General features: G+C 42.0%; 1 protein-coding gene across 6 annotated transcripts in view; it reads left to right on the top strand.

Moving 5' to 3' along the window:
• Positions 1 to 25528, top strand: part of CSTPP1 (centriolar satellite-associated tubulin polyglutamylase complex regulator 1) — a 112865-nt gene that overhangs the window by 46926 nt on the left and 40411 nt on the right. For all 6 annotated transcript variants that reach the window (XM_075105463.1, XM_075105457.1, XM_075105462.1 and 3 more), the window contains exons 4-6: positions 15999 to 16083; positions 21550 to 21635; positions 24157 to 24352. In XM_075105463.1, coding sequence (XP_074961564.1) covers positions 15999 to 16083; positions 21550 to 21635; positions 24157 to 24352 — 367 coding nt within the window. The remainder of the gene's footprint in view (positions 1 to 15998; positions 16084 to 21549; positions 21636 to 24156; positions 24353 to 25528) is intronic.

Below are 25528 nucleotides of genomic sequence, written 5' to 3'. Positions count from 1 at the left end.
CAAAGGCACTGGATTGCATTATTAAAGAAGCTTTGTGTGGCAGGCTTGGAACTGTCCTCACTGAGCTGTACATGAAGAAAAACTATTGTTTTTCAGCCCCCACTCATTATGCAGACTGGCACAGGAATGCTGTTAAATGCGGTATCATGTCCTGTCACTTCAAGACCTTCCTTCTGTACAGCTGATGTTGGGCTCCAATTTCACGGGATGATCTGTCTTGGAACAGACAAGGAAAACCCTAGAAAGAGAAACACATTTGTCCTTATATTTTAAAATTATAAGTATTCACCAGTTTAATAAAGAGAGATTTTGTTTAGAACGCTAGTGACTGTCTGCTTCGCAGTGCTCTCAGATCTCCTCGTAGGGGATTCTGTTAATTTGTTTCTCATTCGTTCAGTTAGCACTAATGCACAATTGGGCTTTCAGCTGTAATCTATCCAACCAAATTAATGAGGAAAATAATCAACGTTATTTTGAGACCAAGACCCATAACTGAAGATCTAGCTAGTGCTGGGTAGCTGACTAAATGCATGACTCTGTCCCATGGCTGTTGTAAACTGAATAGGCAATAGTGTATCTTTGGTTCCATCTAATTCCCTTGGCATTCTGTGACGGGTCTCTCTTGACCCAAGGCCTTCTGCTTTGAAAGTGAAGAGTCTGGAGGATGTAATTTTAAGAGAAGAAGATGAGATTGTGCTTGTCATGTGGAAGTAAGAGGAAAGAAGTTGCTTTGCCTTACGGGTTCTACTTCAGCTCTAGCTAATATTCAGAGGAAGAAAGGCAATATTGCACATTCAGCACTGCAATTCATCATCTTAAGAAATGGCAAGACCTCTGTTGTGTGCCACACACCAGCATCACACAGTGGAAGTAAGCAGTGTCACAGTTATCAGACTGGCTGAACTTTCCTTGTGTAATAGTAGGTATTCTTCAGTTTCAGACCTGATGCAGGATGGAATAATTACGATTTTTCTCATTGCATGCTGGGTTCCTGGTTTTGCAGTCCCTTTGCCCAAATTGGAACCCTTTTGTTGGTCTGACTGAAACTTAGTTCCTGCACTTCCATTCTCTCTGAGGTACCAGTGCTAAGTTCTCCAAGTCTACCTAGAGAAAAGTGTTTAAAGAAAATCTTATATGTATGCTTGTTTGTAAGGTATACTGTCATCTTCCACCTGAGGATCATGCAGACTTCCTCTAACCACTTCCATACTCTACTTCTCTATGTTAGTTTGCCTCTGTATCACAGATCATTGGGTATTCCCTGACAAATAACCATCATCTTTCTCCAGGGGATCTTAATCCCTTTTGGGGAAATGAGTGTGCTGCTTCCTTGGTTTTTAGGGTTTTTTTTTTTTATTTGTTTGTTTTCAGTCTCTGCATAGGAAGGTGGTGGTATCTTTCCTACCTGAAATATGCAGCTATAATAGTGTCTTGTAACTGCTGCCCCAGATTTTTGGGGATAGTGTCATCTTTATTTGGCCTTTTTGTAACTATTCAATTCACTAGATTATTCATGTATGTTATGTTTTCTATTCCCATTAATGTTTGCAAGCCATGATAGCCGAGTCATAAAAGGATTGCAGATCACTATTTATAATGTTACGTATCAACTTTTAGCCTGTTATGAAGTGCCTCAAATGTGAATAATTAGATGACTGTATTCTTCTCCTGTATTCCCAAACATGGGAGAATTGTGACTGAATCCCAGACTTCTTATGTGCAGCTAGTGCCGTTTCATCTGTCACAAATTTGTGCCTCAGCTGAATATTGTCACTTTTTTGAGAAAATCACAAAGATTTTTTTTATCTTTCTGCTTAATAATTCTAGGTACTATCTAGCCTGCTTTAATTTTACCCCTTCATTCAATTTTTTTTTTCCCTTTATAGCTTTTGGATATTTTTGAGTCAGCTATGGCCATTTGCTGATATATCATTATCATTAAATACTAATCTTATTTATGTTGCTGACCAGCAGTAGTTGCACATAAAAATTAAAATACTGGAAAATGAATAATAGATTATACTTTTTTTAGGGAGTGTAAGTTTTATCTAGTCAAAACTTTTCTGTCCATATTCCTATTTAGCATCTGAAGGCACATTATTGCAGCTACAAACTCCAGTCCTGCATCTCCACATATTTCTGTTGTATCAGAGACTTCTAGTAGTTGTATAGTTTTCTTTTTGTTTCCTAATAGGTATAATAGAAAGCATTTTTATTACTTTCTTTTAATGTCTAAAAGAGTTAACATTTTTACTCAGATGTTGGAATTAGAATCTGTCTAGCACTGAAAAGCCTTCAAATCTGCACTGCATTCTTTGAAAGACTTGAGAGGATACAGACAACAGTTGAAAAAGAAATCAGAAGAAAAGCTCATTAAATTCCCAAATAATTCACTGATTTGTTATTCCAAACCTTAACTGCAAAGCAAGTAATGATGATCATCTTTGTGCTGTGGCAATGGATGCAGAACTGCATGCCCTTCATTCAGCAGAAGTCTGTTCTGGTCACAGCTGTGTATACAAAGCTGCAAGTGAAAATGAGATGTACACATAAAGGGTCTCAGTCTATTTCCCTCTGCAGCACTCATCTGCTTGTTCTTTGCCAAACACCAGAACACATCCTCCTAAAAGGAAAGAGCAAAAGTAAATAGTGAGAAGATTTGTTTTTTCCCTTGATAAACGTCACGTAAAGTGACTTTCCAAACATATCCCATTTAATGGAGATAATTTAGAAACCTTGAACTTCAGCATTGTTGTTTGCCCACGAGCATGCATCCTCAAGGCCCTGTTCTTCCTGTCAGAGTTTCAGATTCCAGGAGCTGGTAAGTGAAGTCCTGTTTTGGCACGTGGACCCAGGTTCTCAAGTCCAAAGGCTCACTTCTGTATTTCTCTAATAACTGAGGCACTGTTTCTTGTAATTTTTATTTGTCTGCTGAACATCTTGGAGCTTTTCTTGGAGGTGGGATATTTTCAGCTTTCCTTTGGGATTCCCTATATGTTATAATTTTATTTAATCTTTAATCTCTTAAGAGCTAGCACTGCTAGTTTCAGAGCCCTTAGTACTGTATGTAGGTGGGGACTTGGAACAGCAAAGCTGGAACAGATCCAGACAGGAGATAACTCATGTGAAAGACAACTAGAAGGATGGATGTTACCTTTAAACGTGGCATGAAAGTGAGGAATATGAAGAATACATTTATACAGCATCCCTTTTCTTACCATCCACTTCACATAGAGTACTACTAAAATGCAGCTACATCTGATATAGTGAGTTTAGATGCAGGTCTTTTGCCAGAAACCCCAGGAAGCAATTTTTTTTTTTTCCCAACAGGGCAGCATTAAGAAACACTTATAATTGCATGGAGCAAATAGGACCTCAGTTTTTAAGCTCTTCTTTGAAAGACCCAGCACATTTCCTTTGAGTCAAGAACATATGCTGAAATACATTACATTTAAGTACTTCTTAAAGTTATATTGCTGTATGATTTGCACCATCTGATTTTCAGACTTGCTCCATAAGTCTCAACATGGAATGGGAAAAGAAGGGCAAATGTTGCAGCAAATAAAAGGAACATGTGTTTTGTAAGTCTTCAGTGGCTGGAGATGCTTAAAGAGCAGCTTTCATCTTGACTCCCACTCTGAGGGTTTGTAGTACTTGCATTTCCATGATGTTTTCTTTTTTTCTGAACAGTCAGGATATTATTGCATAGGAGAAGAAAAATCATAAGCAAACCCACAGAGTACAGTTATGTTAGAACAACGTAGCTGAGGCCCCAGGAGAGGTTACTACAGTGTTACTCGCTATGGATGGCCCATCTCACTGTTGTCATTAAATGGGTTAGTCAGCAGTAACTGTATTTGAGGTTTTAGGACTCCTGCCATCTTTTATTCCAAGTAAGGACAGTGCTACATCTTTTAGAGGTTGTGTTTTGTTTCTTCTTTGCATTGTCTCCTCAGTGGCCTACATCACAGCAGCAATCCATCCAGGAGATTTCACAGAATACTGATCATTGTTCCGTTAGGAGAAATCACTTGCATATCACATCTGGTCAAATTCACTTGCTCACTATGCTAAGCTATCATGCTACAACTGCTCAGCTGAGTGATACTCCTTTTTATTGCTCCTGCCATAAAGATCTTTACAAAGATCCTGACGAGCCTGACCTCATTATGAGGCTGAAAAAGATTAAACAACTGAACTCTACTTTCTGTTTCTACAAGCCAGGATTACAGTATGGATTCATCTCTACATTTGTCTTCCAGTAGATGGCCTATTTTTCCCCCTCTAGAAAGCCCTGTCTAGCAACAAGAAAGTGTCCTTTTTCTTTCCGCAACAAGAGCTGCTCTTTTGTCTAGTTTCTTACGCTTCTCTGATTGCCATAATATATGCATACCATTAGCGTTAGGGCATAATGCTGGAGGATTTAGGGCATTTGCCTGAACTTTCCTCCAGCAAAATATTCTTAACTTGTGGTTCATCATAGATGGTCCATGGAAGTGTGTTTAGTTGTAAAATACGTGTCTTTTCAGTTAAACTTTGACAAAGATGCATGATGTCCATGAGAAACTTTCAGGGTTAATGGGCATCTGAAGAGTTTAGAACTTGCAGTGCTGAAGCTTAAAGAACATTTAAAAAAAAAAGAAAGGCTTTGTTTAATTTTTTAGACATTAATATCTGTGTTAAATTCTTATTAAACATGTATTTCTCAGTGTGAAGAACAGAGAAAACGAACTTATTTCCTTCTGTCTCTTCTTCTCAATCTTTTTAAAAATTATTATTTTAGGACATAGCTCACTAGAGTATTTTAAGTGTTAAAATCAAAGACATTACAGAACCTTAGCCAAAAGCATACCCTTAAAAGGGGTAGTTGGATGCCTTGTTTCAGGTTTCTCTTAGTGCATTCATTCTGTTCTGCATTCAGACCAGTTCTGTAGCGATGGTCATTTATAATCATTAATCTAGCTCATTGATATTTTAATGTGCTCCAGACATTCTCTGTGGAGCTTACATGCTCCACTGCATTTCATTCTAAATAACTAATGATGACTTCTTCAGTCTTGTCATTAACCAGATTACCTTCCTCCAGCCAGTTCTCTTACTGATTTGTTTGGTTTGAGGTTCCTTTTCTTCTTATGTTTTTACTGTCATGAAAGAGAGTCAGTATCAGTGTGTTTGGGAGCATTTTACATGACTGAACAACACTGCCCAAGCATAGCTCCAGATATTGCAATACTTATTTTTATGAATAGGGGCTTTAACTGTTGACCCAGAGGCTCCTAAAACCAATGTCCTTTCCTTTCAGACTGTTTTCCTCAACATTACAATTTGTGAAAGGAAATTGGGAGAAAAATAGTCAACTGTCGGGGTGCTCGGGATTATACTGCAGAGCCCGTGTGTAAAACTATATATAAATATACTCTGTAGTAAAGTCAAAGAAGGGCCAGGACTATGAATGGCTTTCAGTTCTTGGAAGATTCATGTTTAAGTGAGGTAGTAAAATTGTTCCAGGTGAACACAAATGCACAGAGAAAGATGTGTTAGACCATTCAGTGCTTTGTGGATCATAGCCAGGTTCTTGAGTTTCAACCACAGTAAGCTTTGCGTAATTGCATACTGGTGTCACTCTTGGTGGCACATGGGATTCTCCAATCTTCACAAGCCTGAACTTGTCTCTTTCATGGTTGGGCTTCTGATGGAAGTGTTTCAGAGAAGCAGTATCAGAGTGCCTGCTGTGATAACAGTTGTTCGTGAAGGGGCAGTTAACTGTTCAGAACTTTGCAGTGGATTACTTAAGAGTCAATGCAGAGCAGGGACAGGGGGCTGTCCTTGATTGTGATCTAAATTATGCTGAAATGTGAAAACACCATGGGGTGTTTGCAGCAACTGCAGTGTTCCTTGAAAGCCTCTCCAAAAAAGAGAAAAGTCCAAAACATTTCAGTTTCATTCATTGTTCTGAGAAAACTTGACCACTGCGCTTCCTGCTTTTACATGCCATGCTGAAGTCTGAAACACTTGGGAGATTCAAGGTATTGAAAATACCTGATTCTTCTAGAACTGGTTCACCGGAACCTTTCGTTGGTGTTTCCTGGAAAGGTTGGGCTAGAAAGAAACTGGAAGTCAAGGAGATCTTTGATCTGAGATTGCTACAGCAATCTGCAGCATTTCCATAGTTCACTGTACGTCCTCCTTAACCTCTACCTCTTTTTCTTTTTAGGCCGATGTCATAGCTTGCTTTGGCTCCCTGACCCTGTGTGCACAATACAGATGAGCTGTCTGCTAGCTAACTGTATTTCTTGGGGCTCCCAAAGCAGAAAGGAAATACCAAACAGTAACTGAAGACTGTGTGTCTCTCCCTGGCCATAGTCCCATCATTGTCACTAGACCTAATACATATGTGAGGGAGGAGGGGTTGTATGAGGTCCTGTATAGCATGGGATGCAGCTGCATACCACCTGCCCATTTACTCTGCCCATCTTGTGATGCATAGCTATGAATTCTTTAGTTGTTTTGAAGATCTTAAGCTTAATGACAACTTATTTTCTTGAATAGAGGCTGATCCACATCTTGTCTAAAGATTACTGCCGCTGTTTGAAAGCTTGGGAAAATGTTGATGGTCCCCTCCAGTGAAGTGTTGCTGGCATTCCTGTACTTCACTATTAAGATTGTAGCGGGTCCCGTTTCAAGTGGTTGAGCAGTCTGCCCCCCAGATGGCCAGAACTCCAACAGGAATGTTTGCTCCTTATTGTTTACACGACCAATTAGCTCTGGCATTGGATTGATTATTTTCTCAATGAGTGACTGAAAACTCCTCAAAGTGTGGAAGAATCAACTGTTGAACAAGATAGAAGCAGTCTGAATCTATTAGTTCACCTATTCCTCAGAAGATCTGCTAGTTACATCTTTAGTGACATTGCAGTGAAAGGAAAAATAGTTTCATGGTCGACACATACAAAGAATGTCAAATGTCACAGCATTTCAGTTACAAATTACTCTCACTCTGAAACTGCACCTTATTTCTAGTTTTCTAGCTTATTTAAAAGCCCATCTTGTGTTATGTTGGTTTGGTTTGGTTTGGTTTTGCTATGCCTGTATTTGGTCGATTCAAGTGTTTCTTATTATCTGATGTCATTTCCCTTATACCTCCTTACAGACTGAGGATTACCAGGTGTGATCTCTACTGTTCCACAGGCTTACAGGTACCCAAGAATGAATATACAGCATATTTATAATCATACTTAACTTCAGATGTTAGGACATTCTTAACATTTCTTACTTGGGTTTTCAATGCCTCTGAAACATGAGGGGAAGTCATACATTTTCATACTGTAGTCCACAAAACTAGCCTCCTTGTTTGCTTCAGGCCTATGTCCTTCGGAAAAGGCTAAATGTGGATCACACTCAATGAGCTGAGCATATCTTTAGCATTATATGCGCTTCAGAATACGTACAGAATTATCTTTGCAAATGTTAAAGAAAGCATGGAGAAAATTGGTTGTCCATGTAGTAAGTAAAGCGTAAGCCACTATTTGGTTGCTGTAGTCAGTAATGTACCGGAAAATTTAAGCCAGGATCTTTTGTTTGTCGTGTTCTATCTTCTTTTTCTACTCCTGGAAATACTGACAGAAGTTGTGGCTGCTTCTCCTTTCTTATTGTTTGCTGTTCTTGCACTTCCGGAACTCCTAATTCTTTAAGCTCCGACTCCACTCGAAGTCCCATCCTATAGTTGAAAGAAGAAATTAAAGAGTTCAGACTGTCTTCAGTGTTGCATTAGGTACAGTGTTAATATTCCCAAAGTAGGTGGAACGTTCAAACTTGAGTTTCAGGCCCTCTGTGGATGCAGGAATACCACACTGCATCAGTTAAACTCTTCCACTACTGGAATGTTTTCTTTACAGTCATGAGAGCTGAGAACTTATTTTTATTTCTCTAATGAAGGTTTAAATTTTTCAGTTTGTGGATGTGCCACACTAGCCACATAAGCATGCCGGATGATAGCCTTGGACTGTACCTTTGGCACAGCTGATCCTGCCCTGAATGACATTCACTAAAAGCTGAAGTAATGCTGCCACATGAAACATTTGGTACTGCGGGATAATTTTGGGGTATTTGAAAGGAACTAGAGGGCGATTAAAGTTTGTATAAACAGCAAGATTCTGGATATTGGAGATAGAATTGGAGCAGTTCTGTATAAATTCAGTTTTTGTTTTTGTTAATCTGGGAAGTGGTTTATCGATAAAAGGGCCCAAGATCAAAGGACAGAAAAACAATCACACCATCTACAGGATTCTACTCTTTAGAAAACCTTTAGCTCACTCAAAATATGGCGCTACTGGAGCTTTCACCATAAAAAGCCTGCTTTTCAGTGAATTTACTGTTCATTAGAAATGTCCGGATTCCCGCCAGAACAAATGAATTCATTCTTCACATCAGCTGCAGCTGAATCTTTTTCCTTCTTACCTGAGAGTCTCAAAACTAGCATTCTGCCCAGCCACAGTACTAATCCCCTCTGACTGTTCTCTCTTGCAGCACTCCCCCAACAAATCTTTTTAGGTCAGTCTGCTCAACTCTCCACTATATTTGTCCTGAGTCTGACACAGGTTGTTCCAGGCAAATCTCACTAAATCTCTGTCACGCTTTGCTTTTTCACATCGTAAGCTGAGTCTTTTCTACGTGTTGTCAACAGGAGTCACCTACCTAAGTCTGCTGTTTGCAGCCATGTTCCTTTTGTGGAGTGCAAAACATCTTGCTTGTGAAGACTACTTGCCTGCAGCAGCACCCTTACATCTGGCAGGATTTTGCTAGTATTCTCATAGGTCAGGAGAGGCAATCCAGGGAGCACCTAGTGCTGCAGGTCCCCTCCTGGAAGAACTTGCTCCCAGGAGCCAAACTCTGGCAACTCTGAGCATTCTTCAGTTACTCTGAAGTTACCTAAGGTTAGGGTTAGCAGTTAGGGTTAGTGAAAGTCTGCTTTTGCTGTCACGTCAGACACAAAGCCTTCTGGGGTCCTTTCCTGAGGACGCCCTGGGATCCTTTCTGGGAGGACCTAAATGGTATCAGTGGAAAGAGCAGATGTGGTCTGTGAATAACCTGAACTCATCTTCCTGCTTGGATAGTAAGGATGCCAAAAGTTCTGTGTTAAGAGTATGTCTGATAACACAGTCTTCATGAACGGTCTTAGCAGGTGTGGAGCAAGTACAGCTAGTAAAGCCAAACCTACTTTTAATTAGGCTATGACAATGCCTTGCCTACATCCTGGACTTCAAGAATTAAAACATCTTAGGCAAGTATTACCTGAGCCTATTTAACAGTTTACCTCTGCTGAGGCGGGGAGGTTCTGCTCTCCCTCTCCACCTCTCTCAAGTAACAGGAGCAGACCTTATTCATGATAGGTCATAAAATCTCTCAATATAAAAATTTTATATATTATTAACTGAAAAGGAAGATTTTTTTCAGTAGAAAGTTTTATGAGGAAGAAATGGGTGGTTTATGCAGCTGTATATCACTGTTTAGGTTCTATGCATGGATTAATTTTCCTAGAATTCTTACTTTTCTGTTTGTTATTAGCACTAGATATATGGAAAGGTGAGGAAATTAGGCTACAGGTACCTTATGAACAAGGCATGTGCAGAGCATTACCTAACAGCCAGGTGTGAGGTGTGAAGTTGCAGTATTATCAATACCCGTGTTTATATTCAGTTTTTTGTAAAATTGCAGCTGCTATAGACAGCACAAGAGCACCTAGACTTATATTTTTAGGGGCTTTTGTTTGTTTTTGTTCTTTTCTACAAGGTTGTAAGCTTGCATGGATATAGAGAGAATCCCAAGGATGTGATACTCATAACAGAAACATTAAAAAACTAAAGGCCATTAAAGACTCTCCCAACACTAAAAGAAAAAAAATTAGACTGTTCTCTGTTATATTTCCAGGAAACTGATTTACAGCTCTGTGACTTTATGACTCTTGAATGACTTCATGACTGCGGTAGAAAAGCAACCTGTGGAAATTGTGTGTCCTACCATAATCCAGAGGGGAAGGCTACATTGCCCAGGGCTCTGGCCTGGTTGGATAGTGGTTGTACATAAAAACGTAATGGGAATAGGGAACTTCAATGTATAGTCATCAAGGCAATCCTTGTGTTTCTGGGAAGCTACTAATGTGGCTTTTTGGGGCAGATTTCATACACCAACTGCAGTAAATATTCTCCTGCTGCTTTGGTCATATCTATAGCTGTCACAACATTGTGACAGCATTGTAGATAGCTATTTCTTGTGCCGAAAGCAGCCTAGATACAGCAGAAATGACTGCAATTCAGGCTAAGTCCTAAATATTTATTGGCTTCCTGGGTAGATTTTACAGCCTTCACTGAGCTCCAGGCTTCTGTGGCTAGGCTGCTGTTGGTATGAAATATAACTAGCTTAAAGATAGCTCAGGTGTGTCTACACTTCACTCACAACACTGACAACAGCATAAATGCATCATTTAGCATTCCTAGAGTTTGCATCACTTTGCATCAGTTGTTATCTGTCAGCCACATACAAACCAGAACCAAAGCTGGTAAAAACAATATGTGTTTTAAACGCCAGGGAGACACAAAGCAGCTGCCTTTATGTTTCTCAAAGGTAGGCCATTTTTATCCAGAAAGCAGTGGGTTTTTCCACACTGTACTGTGGGTTAATCCACACTGTACTGTGTGGATTAACTTCCTTCTCCATTATGCCTCTGAAACATGAGGAAGAGTGCCTCAGGCACTAAAAGACAATAAAGTGTTCGCAGATGGTGAGATCTGTAGGGAAGAGTCAGGATTTTGCTAGTGGCACAGTAGCAGCAACAGTAGGGGCTGGGCAGGAGTTTGAAGACCAGTACAACAAAAATTGTGACTGAATGGTTGAAGTACTTCCTGCACAACTCTGGCCATACCACTTTACTTTCTGTACTTACTTTATTAAGCCTCTCATCTCCTTCTTAGTGCACCGCTGTTCTAAATTCACTTTGCAATTTGTTATTAGCTGCTTTGCAGTAGAAGAGCAAAATGTTATCTTCAGCTGTAAATGAATATGGTTAACACGCAGATTGCAATCAGTCTCTCTCCATCCTTAAGCATGTGGTACGACCAAATTTGTTCCACTGCGAGAGCATGGAGGAGAGCGCATATAGCTCACTGCCCTGTGCTGTGGGGTCACGTTTAAACTCTCTGTGATTTGCTTCATTTTTCCTGGAACTTGAGATACAGTAATTTGTGGTAGCAACCAAAGTGGCAGTTGTGGATTCCAGTTTTCACTCATTCTGTCTGGTACTTTCCTTCTTTTCTTTCTTTCTTCATCATGCAGTGTTGAACACTATTTACTCAGCTGTGGCCTGGAGACAGGAAGGAGCAATGTGGTCATGCACCAAAACTGCCCTTGTTTATTCTAAGCAGCTCTTGGCAGACAATATGGTGCATGGGCAAATGTAATTTTCTGCATGGTCTTCACTGACCTTGCTGTAGCGAACAGGAAAACAGCCATCACAGCAAACTGTAGATACCTCCCAAGGTCTGCGGTGATCCCCCTTCCTGCGTAATAGGTACCCATCTGTAGTCTGAGAAACTGATTTGATTTATTGGTTAGGCGCCTGGGGTGTCTACAGGCTGAGTTGTGCTACAGCCTAAAAGAGTCTGCCTGTGTACTTCAGTGACTAATTTGGTACCATTTCTCCAGGCATAAGAAGCAAAGCTTCTTTCTTTAGAGAGGTAACCTCTGTGCACTGCTTCAGCTGTGTGTGCAGTTCCCATATAAATAGACCATTTGCTCAAAGACTGAAAGTGTAGTTAATCCCACTTCTATTGACAATGAACTTCACCCTCTGATGTGCTGGCTGGAAAGGATCTCTGCCACCCTTTTCCCAAAGTCTTTTTGGGCAGACTTCTGCTTTTGCTCAATGTTGTTTTGTGATGGAGGAGTAAGGATGATGCTGTGACTTCATATGAAGAGGGAGGAGAAAAAGACAGTGTAAATTATTACAAATTTTAAAAGTATGTATTTCCAGCAAGTGAGAGCTCTCTATTTATGCCTCAAAACTACTGCTTGCATAGGGTCCAGTTACCCTCTCAAGCTCCTTTATTTAGCAACCTCACAGGGACTGCAAACACAATCAAACTTTCTCAGGAAATCTTATCCTTCAAAAAACCCTTAAACTCCTTCACCTTCAGGGGGAGGAAAGAGGAAGCTAAGATTCAGAATTAATGAAAAGGGGCTTGGCTGCTGAAAGCGGGCACATTATCCTCCTAGAGCCTGTCTGTTCGGAACGCATGAGGGGTGCTTTGAACACTGCTGGACATCACGCTGTGAAAATCTAAAGGGGATCAAAGCAGAGCAACAGATATGACTGGACTGGTAGAGTGGGATGTAGAGGGTAAGATCAAGTTAAACAGGTTTAACTTCAAATAAATATAGAACCATAGAATCATTAAGGTTGGAAAAGACCTCTAAGTTCCTTAAGTCCAACTGCCAACCCAACACTACTGTGCTTCATAAACCATGCCCTAAAGTGCCACGTCTACACATTTTTTAAACACCTCCAGGGATGGTGACTCCACCACCCCTCTGGGCAGCCTGTTCCAATGCCTGACCACTCTTTCAGTGAAGAAATTCTTTCCTAATATCCAATCTAAACCTCCCCTGATGCAGCTTGAGGCCATTTCCTCTCATTCTATCGCTAGTGTCTTGGGAGAAGAGACCAACACCCACCTCACTACAACCTCCTTTCAGGTAGTTGCAGAGAGCGATAAGGTCTCCCCTCAGCCTCCTCTTCTCCAGGCTAAACAATCCCAGTTCTCTCAACCTCTCCATTTCAGACTTGTTCTCCAGACCCTTCACCAACTTCATTGCCCTTCTCTGGACACACTCCAGCAACTCAATGTCCTTCTTGAACTGAGGGGCCCAAAACTGAACACAGTATTTGAGGTGTGGCCTCACCCGTGCTGATGTGTACAGGGGCACGATCACTGCCCTGCTCCTGCTGGCCACACTGTTCCTGATACAAGCCAGGATGCTGTTGGCTGCCTTGCCCACCTGGGCACACTGCTGGCTCATGTTCAGACTCTTGCCAACACCCCCATGTCCTTTTCCACTGGGCAGCTTTCCAGTCACTCTTCCCCAAGCCTGTAGCGTTGCCTGGGGTTGGGGTGACCCAAGGGCAGGACCCGGCACTTGGCCTTGTTAAACCTCACACAATTGACCTCAGCCCATCGATCCAGCTTGTCCAGATCCCTCTGCAGAGCCTTCCTACCCTCGAGCAGATCGGCACTCCCACCCAACTTGGGTTGTCTGCAAACTTACTGAGGGTGCACTCAATCCCCTCATCCGGATCATTGATAAAGACATTAAACAAGACTTTTAAGAGATAGTAAAAGATATTAAAATATAGTTATCAGTTAAATATATTGAATAAGATACAGTATGAAGAAAGGGTTATTATAATGATCTGTTGACAAATGAAAGGAAAAAATAGTGGAGAGCAAGGGGTGTAAGGGTCCATAAATAGGAATTGGAACATAAGCAAATAAAAAATGTAAATTGAGTATTGCGTAAAGCTTCTAAATGGTGTAATTCTTTCAGACCAACAGGTAGACATTTTAGATGAAGATCAGAAGTTTAATGCCCAGCATTATTCAAAGCTAGATTTACAAAGCCTTGAAGAGTAGTTGTAAGAGGGCCAGACTGGCCTCTTCAATTATGAGAAAGGGTTTTTAAAAAGAGTCTTTTTATTCCCAACTTCTCTGTTTTCCTGTAACCTGCTTCCTATGCTGAGCCTGTTGAAGATGATTTTATGAAACTTGCATGTACCTTACATGATCAGGTAGTTTTCTTAAGAACTTAGGACCAAAATCTCTATTGGTGTAAATGACTGTTGGTCCAACAAAATAAGAGAGAAGAAAATTTTCTAACCTCTCTGTTGTGTCATGAAAGAGGAATAGTGAGCTGAAAATTCAGTTAAAAATATGCATCTTCCTGCTCATGATAACTGGGACTTTTTCAATAATATCCTTTTGGAGTTATACATAAAACTTGGTGATACCTTCTTTGATGACATTCAAGGAACTGATTAGGTAACATTGTGGGAGTAAGCCCCACCATTCCGCTGGATACCATCATTAACCTAAACTCAATATACACTGACTGAAGGACCAAGTAGTACCTGCAATAGAGAGCAGACTCTGATTTGTGTTTTAGTAGGAAATGATAATATAAAAAAGTTACAGTGCCCTCCATATTCTCCCAGACATCAGTCATTTCAGTCCAGTTGCAGAAATTTAATTCAGCTCAGCATTCAAATTTTGGAAGAATAGAGATTCTACTGTATTTATTCTTACAGTAGAACGGGTTGCACAAATCCCTGCAATGGTATTGTAGTTCTGCACAGGTTGGGACTTCCTTGTGTTTATAGCAGATTTCTGATTGCAGATTCTGGCTTCTCCAGACACAACAAAATATTTCCATTCAGAATGCAAAATAACCTTTTCGTAGCATGACCCTAAACCTAAGGCATTTCATGAGATAGAAAGTCCTCCCAAGAGCAATGTAAAGCAGGGTACCCTAGAGAGTGTCTATAATGGATGTCAAAGAGTCTGACAACAGTGTTTTTCAGCCATAGGGTTTCCTGAACTGAAGAGAAGAATAGTAAGCCTCTCCTCTCTTTCCTCTACTTCCTTGGCTAATAATGAGGTAAAGGAAAAGTCTATAACTTGATTTTGGTGACAGTCCTCCTGCAGTACTTCTTTAGTCAGCACTGAAAGTATTCATCTGGCTGGGTTTGACGTCACAGTGAAATGTCTCTTCGATACTGCATACCTGCCTCTTGAAACAGCTGACAAATGTGTGGCATTTTCCCCTTCTCTCACTTTTGTCGAACTGCCAGGTGTTGAGGAGTTGTGGAGATATGGAGAAGTTGGGGCTGTCATCTGGGACGAGGTTGATTACTTGGATGGGAGGCTAAGGAAGGAGCCTAAGGAAGATGTATCTGTGGGAAAAGAACTCATTCTCTGTACCTCAGTCCTAATGCCTGTGCCCTTTGGACTGCCCCCCACCCACCCCCTGCTTGGCTCTACTTCCACCCCTGGCTCTTTCTTCCATACTTTGCATTCTTCTGTATATAGAAGTACTGCAAAATTGTTGCTGTTCAGCAAGTCTTCTCCTTAACTCCAGTCCACAGCCTTTTGGACTATGAACATACAATCATGTAGGGCTTTTTTACATGTTTCCATTCCCTTCCCTTGGGATCCTGTAAGCTTCCCTAAGAATCACTTCTCCTAGACTCCTTCTGCTGAACCACAGAGGCCTTTCTTGACCAGTCTTTCACAAAGCTGCTCTCTAAAACATGAATCATTTGATTGGTCGTCTTGTGTTTTTTGGGTCTTTGTTCTTCCTATAATGCAGTGACCAGATTTGTATACATTATTCCAGAAAAGACCATCCAGCTGCCTTACCGAATGCCAAAATAATAATGTCTGTGGTTTATACTCTGTAGCCATCCAAACACAACCTCAAAACCTTGTTTGCCTTTGTTACTGCTGCCAGATGTTCTGTGGATGGTTTTCAGGCCTATTGTGGTAAATGTCACCGCGCCAGTGAATTTCAGCAAATTTAAGCAACTTTGAAATTATTCCTTTTTCCACATGATTATATTCAAGTCAAACCAAACAGTGTTCTCACTTGAAACTGCCCTGTTTTGGTTACCCCTCTCTCACACTGAATCACTACCTGTTACCAGTTTCTCTGCAGGAGACTCTTCAATAGGATTTCCCCTTTATCAGGCCTCTTTCTGACTGTCTTTGATGGAAACTCCATCTGAAGAGCCCTGTTCTGAGTGCCTGGAGAGCAGTTGTATTGTCATTAGTACTCAGTCTACTTGAATTAAGAGTAGAATTAGAATATGAAGGTTTTTTTTTTCTAGACAGGAAGCAAGGGGAGGGAACAGCCTGTGAAAGAATTATGATGTTCTCACCTCTCTTTTCCTGCAGATTTGCTGACAGCACAGGAATACCACTGCCTGCTGCAGCTGCTCTGCCCTGATTTCCCAATGGAACTCGCTCAGAAAGCAGCAAGGTGAGTATTCATCCTCTATTTTAAGTAAGGCAATATCAGTCTTACATACATGGACTTAGGAACAAGATCTCTTAGTAAAGGTGTGGGCTGGGACTTTCAGCTTTTAAAATTTTGTGGAAAAGAGATACCATTTTTACAGGTTAAGAACAGGGTGTTTTTCTAGTAATGAGAAATAAAGTATATTTAAGGTATACAGGGACTGAAATATCAGTGCAGAATGCTGCTGCTGGCTCGAAATTCAGAAGATGAGCTGCATATAACAGAATGTTAGCCAATGTGTTTTTAACTGATGTGATTTTTAAATAACATTTACCATTTTAAAAATGTGTTCGCTGCTGCCCCAGCTTCCTATGGTTGATCGTGTTTAAAAGGTACTAACCTCTGAAGGATTGCCAGTGTTTTAAAGTACATTAGCTAAGAACATGGTAGCTAATCTGTTTGAAATTTTATTTTAATCTAGACAAGGCCTAAAGCAAATAGATGGCTCAGGGAACTGATAATGTGATATAGAATTTTTTCTGATAGCGCTTGCTGGTTCCAGTCCAGCCCAGGCAGTTGATTATTAACTATCTGATTGTGAAAATGTAATAAGGTGTATGCATCTGTTGGAGTAGGGGGTCAGTTCAGATCTCAGTAGGCATGTGCCTGCACACACACACACACACGCGCGCGCGCGTATATAATCACAGCAAGGTTACTGAATAAATGCTCTCGTTCCTCCCCATCTCAGCAGAAATGTAACTGTTTTCATGGACCTAGATATGACATTTGGAAACATGATTGGGATGTTAGCTGCTGCTTATGTTGTTCATGGCCTCAATAATGAAAAGGTCCTCATTTTCTATTTGTTATTCTGTCATCTTTCTTCAGCATCGAAGTCCCATGAAAATTGTTTTAAGAAAGGAGAGTGAAAGAGAGAAGTGTTATCCACCTGCTAGTACTTCCACTTGGCTGATTCTCTGGATTCTTCCTGGTTCCTATGTGCTGTTATCTGAGTTGAACTGCAGTTAAAGCGGTTCAGTTAAAACTAAAAGTTGAGCACCACTTTTCACTCTAGCTCATTGGTGGGCCTTTGGGGCTCCACAGATTACAGTTGCTTGGCCTCCAATGCCAGACTTAAGCAAGAATGCGAGCCCTGTAGCAAGGATATTTCTGCTGCTTCCTTTCATGGAGGTACAAAAGCACCAGTCCCATGTGCTCGTGTGTATTTCATAGGGTTCCAGCTGAGCTGAGCAGGAATTTGTAATGATGCATGAAAGGAGTCTTCAGCATATCTACACATGTTATGATATTTGTGTCAAGGAATTTAATCCACAAGGCTGTTGTAAACTAGAGGCCCCATTCAGGGGCCTGCTGCACTGGTGTGTGTGTGATGTAGAGATAGACAAGCAGGCTTTGGGAGCAGGTGTTGGAGAGAAATGAGATCTCTGTCAGAGGCACCCAGGCTCAGGTGGGGATGACCTCACTCCTACTTTTGGCTGGCTAGAGGTTTACTTAACACATTGCTATTATTCTGTTACAAGCTAATCTAGTTGAACAATTTTAATAAAACTTGTCGTATTTCTAAAAACTCTTTCCTTCCAACTGTTGCTCGCTCTTTTGTCCTTTTTCTGGTCTATGCTTCCCATTGCCCTGCTTGGTCTCTGCCAGTAAGAAAGGTGAACTCTGCAGGCTGTCTTTCAGCACCAGTTGATCAAATCCTTGCAAAGCATGAATGTCCCATGCAAATGCACTGACATTGTTCCTTCTTCAGTCTGCGCACCCCCAACAGTTTTCTTGCTAATTTGCTTGGGAAAGGAATTAAATAAACTAGCGGCAGGAGTAGCCACAGCATTCACTGATACAGCCAGGACCTGTATGATTTTTGGCACTCTTGGGAAGAGAGCAGTTGTAGCTGTAGTCTCAGTGCTGCATGACTGAGATGATCTCACAGCATGGTGCACTTCACTCATCCAGGAGCTGTTGCTATGCACTGATAACAAACACTGGGAGTAAGATCGGGAAATGTCAGAGCAGAAGAACAGAGGCTACAACAATACAGGTTTTATTAGCACCAGAGCGCTCCATTTTTCTGTTCCTGGTGCCACAGAAATGCAGAAGTAGTACCCAAAAAAGAACCAGGCTATCTGTGTCTGTGAGCTTTCTTGGATTTGTTTTTTTCTTCAAAGGGCTATAGCCATTAGCAGATGGAAGATTTTAATCTACAGAGATACCTTTGAACTTCAGAGACACCTTTTGGCCTTCTGAATCTTGAAATTGCAGAAGGACAGAAAATGAAGGGATTTTTCCATTTTGATGCCATGATTTCAAGTTCCATACATGAGCACTGACTTTTCTCTAGTAACAGAAACACAAGGAACTTGCTGCCCACATTTGAGTAGCGGCAGCTGAGTGGTTCACAGCTCCTGTGCTGTTTTATGTGGTATGGGAGCTCATGTTGCACTGATCAGTACTAATGGAAGTGGGGCTGGCAAGTCTGTACCCCTGTTGTTAAATGATTGTCTGAGAGTGCAGATGTTGCCCTTTTTGTACGTTCTGCTTATTTTTGCCTCCATGTATCAGTAAACAAAGTCCCTAAAGACTCATTTGAGCCAGCTGGGCCTTAAGCCGGATTGTGTCAGTTAGCCTTTAATGGTAGCAGAGAACAGTAAAAGTCCTTTCAACTTGCCTGGTCTAGAGTTTGTCCTGGGGACATCCTGTCTAGTCTGGGTTTCTGAGATTTTAACCACAATCAGTAGATGATAGAGTTTCCCCATTGGCACAGCAGCAAGGCTTTCCTGCCAGCCAAACCCACTTGAACCCTGAAAGACCACTACGCCCTTTACCAGAGTCCCTCAAGTGTAGGCATCTTTTTTCAGTCCTTTCCAAAGTTTCTCCTTGATTTTCATTATCCATTGAGTGCTGACTACTAACTTTGTAAATAAGCCTGTGCCCCTGAGGGCTTACAGTCTAATTTGGACAAGAAAGAATGAATAAATAATCCCTTGAAATATCAGCTACCTGATGAATTCTTTTGAGTTGCAGTTCAGACTTTCAGGTTTTGTCCTCAGTTTTGGTCCTGTTGTCTGGGTTATGGGCCATGGCTAGGATTCTCTCCTTGCCAGATACTTCAGAGAAGAGGAGCAGATATGTTGCATATGATGCTCTCCAGCTTTCCTGACTGCTCTGTCAGCTGGCTATGTGGGGAAATAACCAGCTGCAGTCAATCTCCTCATAAATTATTGTATTGGATTTAAAGACTTCTTAACATTTCCGGAGTGCAGGCTCCTGGGCCAAGTGGAGTTAGTAACCCCGCACCAGAGTGCACCTGCTTCTGTTTAGATGCTGCTCCATTACATATGTGCTGTACAGTCTTCCTTAGAGGCTCCTTGCTGTCTTTAACAGCAAGAGATGTCCAGCAAACTCTCAGGGGTCTGCCTACTTCCTCATGCTCTCTCCTCTGAGAATGAGACTGGGACTTGGTGCTGCAGAGCACAGCCATTGACCGTAGCTTTAGATTTAACAGGTGAAATGAGTTGATGTCATGAAGGTGCTGTAACGTTGTCTCTCTACATAATGAATATGTAAAAAACTTCTCCACTGTTTTTCTCCTGCATCTCCAGGATAGAGAAATGCACTGACAAAAGGTTTGGAGCTTGTGCTTTGAGGGTATCTGGGAAACAGACTGTCACTTCAAAGGAGGGAGTGCGGCTCATCAGTGATGTAGCCCAACACATTTCCAGTGCTTAAGTAGTGGTTGGAAATGCCAGTGGCTGAGCAGTATTGCCAGAGAGATGAAGATGCTCTGCCTGCCAGCTTCAAAGCCATTTCCTTGATGTGGCCACTGACAATCTCAGTAACATGCTTATTAGTGAGAATTAAGAACTGAAGCTACTGCTTCTATAGACAGAAGGAGGAGGAGGAGGCTTCTGGAACATAATAAATAAATCAGAAGCACTCTGACATCTTCAAAGGGTTTTGTTTTAAATACTGGCTTTTCTCCTGGGGACCCTCTTAGCCCCAGTCTTTCTTCTTTGAGATAATTAATTCAAGCTGCTCTGCATGTTTGATTTTGCCACAGTGAACAGAACTGGTCTGAGTGGTGGGGAAGTCTTGCAAGATCCTGTATCTCTTCTAGGTTAGCCTCCCACACAGCTCCCTGGAGTCTTTTACATGAGACAGAACAGTGTTTCCCCAGCAATGTCTTTAGACCACTGATGCTGTGTGAGTTGGTCCATGGACCAACATTTGGCCCTGTGTTCAAAAGGGTCCTATGACATGACCCATACTTTGTCTATAATGAACTGGTAGTCCTTCTCATATGACATGATCTGCCAGATACTGGTGGTATAGGGACAGGAGACCTGCACACAGTTGAAAAGAAGTACCAACTACCTTTCTTTAGCATCGTCCAAATACTCTTTTTTTTCCCATCAAAGTGGAGTGTTTCCTTCTGTTTTCCTGTCTGAGCTGTCACTGATCAGTCCAAGTTTGATTTTCCCTACTCAGGGATGGACCTTTTCATCCTTATGTAGTGGCAGTAACAAGAGCACTAGTTTTGTTTGTATTTTTATGAATGTTTTTGCCCTAGCTTACTTTTGAAGTCCAGAGTTTTTTCCTGAAAAGAGGAGTTGGGCTTTGCTATCCCTTATATTTCATCTTTATGGCCTGTGGCTGATACTTTCCATATTCATGAAGTATGCTTCAAAATAGGGATGCACGTAGGTCCCTACATGCTCCTGGGGCTTAGCAGAGAGAAAGAAGACATTGTCCCTGGCCCAAGAAGTCTTCATTTTCCATGAAATTTGACCTGATGGTCAAATGATAGACCTGACAGATATGAAAAGAGACCAATTCATTCATCAGGAAGGGAGAATAGGATGTTCATAGTTTGTAATTAGAAAGCTGCTTGTTGTTGCAATGTTATTTCCTCTGTACTCAAGTGGAGTTTGTTTGGGTACAGATTGAAAATTAGTGTTGCTATCCTTATGAATCTGAAAATATCCCAGTTTGATGAACAACTGGGTACACAGAGGAACAGCATAAGTCTTGGTATGCTTGTACCAGTTTAATACTCATGTAACTGTCTTGTCTGTAGCACACTTACTCTTTGTATAGCCATGTGAACCAGCCTTGCAGTTTTTATGCCAGTGTTCGCTCTGTCACACCCAGCAGGCTCTGAATGCTTGACACCCATGTCACACTGCTCTGTTGGCACTGTAGCTGAAGTGTGCGATAGCACTGACATTCAGGATCTTCTCCTGGCTGCAGGTTCTTAAGCTGCCTTCATTTTGTATTAGGGTGTCCGCATCCATGCAGCAGTGGGTGTTCCTATTCCTCTCTCGTAACCTTTTACACTGGGCCAAGCCACTAGCAGTCCTCAGTTGCACCTCGCTCCCTACCTGCACCTTCTCCAGATCTGGGGTTCCTGGTTACAGACTTTAGTTCTTTCATAGATGCTAAACTGTTTCTCTCATCTTATCCTAGGATTGTGCTGACGGATGATGCTATGGATTGCCTGATGTCTTTCTCCGATTTCCTTTTTGCTTTCCAGATCCAGTTCTACTACTCAGGTAAATGCTGGGAAGCTGCTGACTTCATCCACTAGTATAGCATTAGAACTTCACAGCTTCCCAATCCCTGCACTTTTTTGAAACTTGTAAGGATATGTTTTTTCACAGAAAATGTATAGATAATGGAATCTACTGACAAAAGGCATCACTGATGCCAAAGGATTAGGAGGCTTCATAAGGAGGTTCCAAATTTTTGTGAATAACAAGATACCTGCAACTGTTATGGTTTAAGCATGTATTTGTCTTAGCCTTGAGACATAAATTTCCAGCTTTATCTGGAGTGTGTTAGCACCTAACAATTAACTTTTACTAGGAGCATTTTTTCCCTTTCTTTAATACAGCATTTCTGCCTCTAAAGTATTGGTCCCTGTTGGAGGTAGGATAAGAAAAGCCCACCAGCTGGTGCCTTGAAAGGAAAAGGAACCGGACAAATGGATACAATTCTTCTCCCTAATGCTCACCCAACTATGAGCTGGTTTCAGTTCAAAGAGTTTCCGAACTGGTTGTAGTTCCCATGGATTTAGGAACCTCCAGTGGACTCCTCTTCCAAGAACTTCTCCAGCCTCCCCTTGAAATCACATAAACTTGTAACCTCCACAACACCTGTTGCCAAGGAGTTGCACAAGTCTGCTGCCTGTCCCATGAAGAACCACCTCTCTTGTTTGGTCTGAGAGACCCTAGTTGGAAGGGAAAGTGAACAGTTAATCCCCATCTACCTTTTTCATATTGTTGGTCATTTCTCACGTTCTACCCCTCTCCCCAGTTTGAGTTTTGACTAGACAGGGTTCTTTTTAAAAAATTCTTGACAGGAAAAGTACAAATCAAATAATGTTAGTTTGTGTCTGTCTATATTTATATATGCTCACCCACACATATATATCTGTAAAAATCCCCAGTTATTTTTAAACTAAAGTTCAGGATGCAAGGGGGAGAAACTTGGATGAGCATTCAGGTGCTTGTTCTGTACAGGGAGACTGCTTTAAAATCCATTGGCCTGTTTGCCCTACCCCCCCCCCCCCCCCCCCAAATGTGGTTGAGGACGGGGAATCTCATTCAGGGAACTGCTTAAGTGGGCAAAAAGAGGGAAGCATTTCCTTTAGCAAAGTTAGATACGCTCCCAAGCACTGGGGACTGTTGGGGTGCCACTTACTCATCTCCCAGCACAGAGCACTTTCTAAAGGCAACATAAACTCATGGATTTCTGCCCACTCATGCTTAAATAGCTCCCTCTGATGGACCTAGCTCATAATTGGCATCGACCAGGCAAAAGGGGCCAGGTTTGGATACTGGGAGACACTGGCTAGAAGCTGTAGTGGAGCATAGTGTGTGGGTCAGGGAGTAGACTTGGGTGGCCTCCTGCTCTGATCCAACCTGTCAGTTCCCATCTTCCTAGCAGTTAAGAGACAGCTGCTGTCCCTAATACAAAAATCTTTTTCGCAGTACTTCTCTGTATATACTTCCCCTGTAACTCCCCTGTGCGTATTGCAACATTATCCATGATAATTCATCAAAGAAGAACAGTTCCAAATGGTGATTTTGGGTTGGGCAGAACCTGGCTTGTAATGCCTTTAGCTGGGGACAGAAAATGCATTTGGAAAGTTTTTCTCTGCTATAACAAATATTTCCACTGAGCTGCAGAACCTCAGCACAGCCTCAGGGCCCACTGACATCCTGCCCTTCGTCTCTACCCGCCGCATGCGCAGCCTTACACTTCCATTCACTTGGGACTTAAATGCCACTGGAGCCCTCACAAGCCTGCCCTTGTGTACGCACGCTCAAACATCCCGTCCCTGTCCTGTTCACCCAGGCACAATGCACACACGCAGCCTGTCATACGCTCTCCCACCAACCCACACGCATGCAAACCACTCCAAATGGAATCTAGATTTGTAAACTGCTGACCACATCCATAAACAAACTTGTTTAAAATTAGACTCTTGCAGTAAACAGTGGGTAGTATGAGGAGCCTGGGGAGAGGCTTTCTGCCAACTCTAGCCCTGACCTGTCCTGGCCCTTCCTCTAGATCCCATGTTATATTTACTTTGGAGTAGCACAGAGACAAGCTGGGAAACAGCTTGGAGCCTCAACTTTGCTCCTGTTGCAGTTCCATGCAGTTTGTTCCCAATTTGGATGAGCTCTTAGTCAGTGGCAAGAGATGGAGAAGGAAAACTTTTTAGACTTTGCAAACTGGTTTTGTGTTCGACGTTAGCTTTCACAGTCTGCTGTTTTGTCCACATGCTAGCTAGCATCTGTTCACTTGAGAAGAACCTCGTTCAACAGAGTGAGTGGCCTCTCATAATTATCCTGGCAGGAAGAAGCCAGCAACTTGTATGGAAATGGCTGTTTCTACTTGCATAATATCTGATCTGAATATGCAGAATGCCGTGGTGTTGTGCTTATTTCCTGTTGGTGCTATGTACAACACAGAGTGGAGAATGACAGTTTAAGCCCAGGTCTGGTAGGCCAGGAGGATGCTTTGCTGGTTATAGCCCTGAGTTTTAAGCCCTTTCTGTTTTTTCAGAATTCCTAGAAAGTGTGGCTGTCATTTACCAAGATCTACTGGCTGGTAAGAATCCGAATACTGTGATTGTGCCAACATCATCCTCTGGGCAACATCGACAGCGCCAACTCCCAGATGACTGCAGCCCGCTTGATGGGGTAGAGGCATTTCTCTTCTACCAGTGCCTGGAGTCCTTGTGTGACAGATCAAAATACAGGTACAAATGGAGCCCAAAACACAGATTTGAAGTCTGTATCTCTGGAGACCTTTTGTAAGGTTGGAGCTGTGAAGGAATGCAGGACTTTGAATGAGCTGTAACTCCCAAAGAGATCTCATTGGAGAACTATGAAGGGAGAGGGCACAGCCGAACTGCTTTAACCAAAGGAGAGAAACAATTTCATGGACCTAAGAAACATGGGGTTTGAGATAATTCTTTAATTTATTTGAGTCTGCTTTCCTTCTCACTTCTGCAACGACACTTTCATCAAGGAGTGGTCCATCTACCATCATGAGTTAACTAGAGGAGATAGACAAGTACAGTTGTGTTCTTGGGTGTTGAAGCATAGGAAAGGCACACTGGGGTGGATGGAGTTGGAAGCCTTAGTACCTAGACAAGATCACACTGCTAGTTTGTACCTGAGCCTGTGATGGAGCTGGTTTCCAGTTACAGATCCCAGGCACAAGACTACCCTTAGTTCAGCAGGGGATGGAGCAATACCAGTCCTTATTGTATAGCTTTGACAGACACTTTCTTCACAGTTTCTTGCAGGTAGCGAGCACATGTCCTGTGCTCGCTAAAAGACTCAGGACACAAGGCCCACCTGATTCCTCTTTTACATGCCTGAATCCAAATTTCTGATCCACAAAACTACTGCTGAACTGCTGTCCAGTACTCTAGACAGCTAAGCATGGAGGTGCCAAGATGTTTTATTCTTTTAAATAAGAAAAGCTCTGCATTCCCTGTACGTCCTGAGAGCTTCAGATGGGAAGGATCCTGTGAGCCCATCTGGTAGGTCAGGCTCTGCACAGCACTGCGACGGGTGCTATTCCCAGCCTTTCATCCAGTACCTTAACGCTCAGCCATGCTTTGGTAACCACCTTTGCCCGAGGGATCACCAGCCCACATCTGCATCTCCCAGGAGTGTCACTACACCACGGTCTATTCAACACATCCTCTTTATGAGGCAGGTTTTTTTTGCATGAAATGGTACAAATGAGACCTTATCGGTCTCCGCAACTACCTGAAAGGAGGTTGTAGTGAGGTGGGTGTTGGTCTCTTCTCCCAAGACACTAGCGATAGGACGAGAGGAAATGGCCTCAAGCTGCATCAGGGGAGGTTTAGGTTGGATATTAGGCAAAATATCTTTCCTGAGAGAGTGGTCAGGCATCGGAA

This window comes from Phalacrocorax aristotelis, chromosome 10 (genome assembly GCF_949628215.1).
Source record: "Phalacrocorax aristotelis chromosome 10, bGulAri2.1, whole genome shotgun sequence".
NCBI lineage: Eukaryota > Metazoa > Chordata > Aves > Suliformes > Phalacrocoracidae > Phalacrocorax > Phalacrocorax aristotelis.
This window is presented reverse-complemented; position numbering and strand designations above follow the sequence as displayed.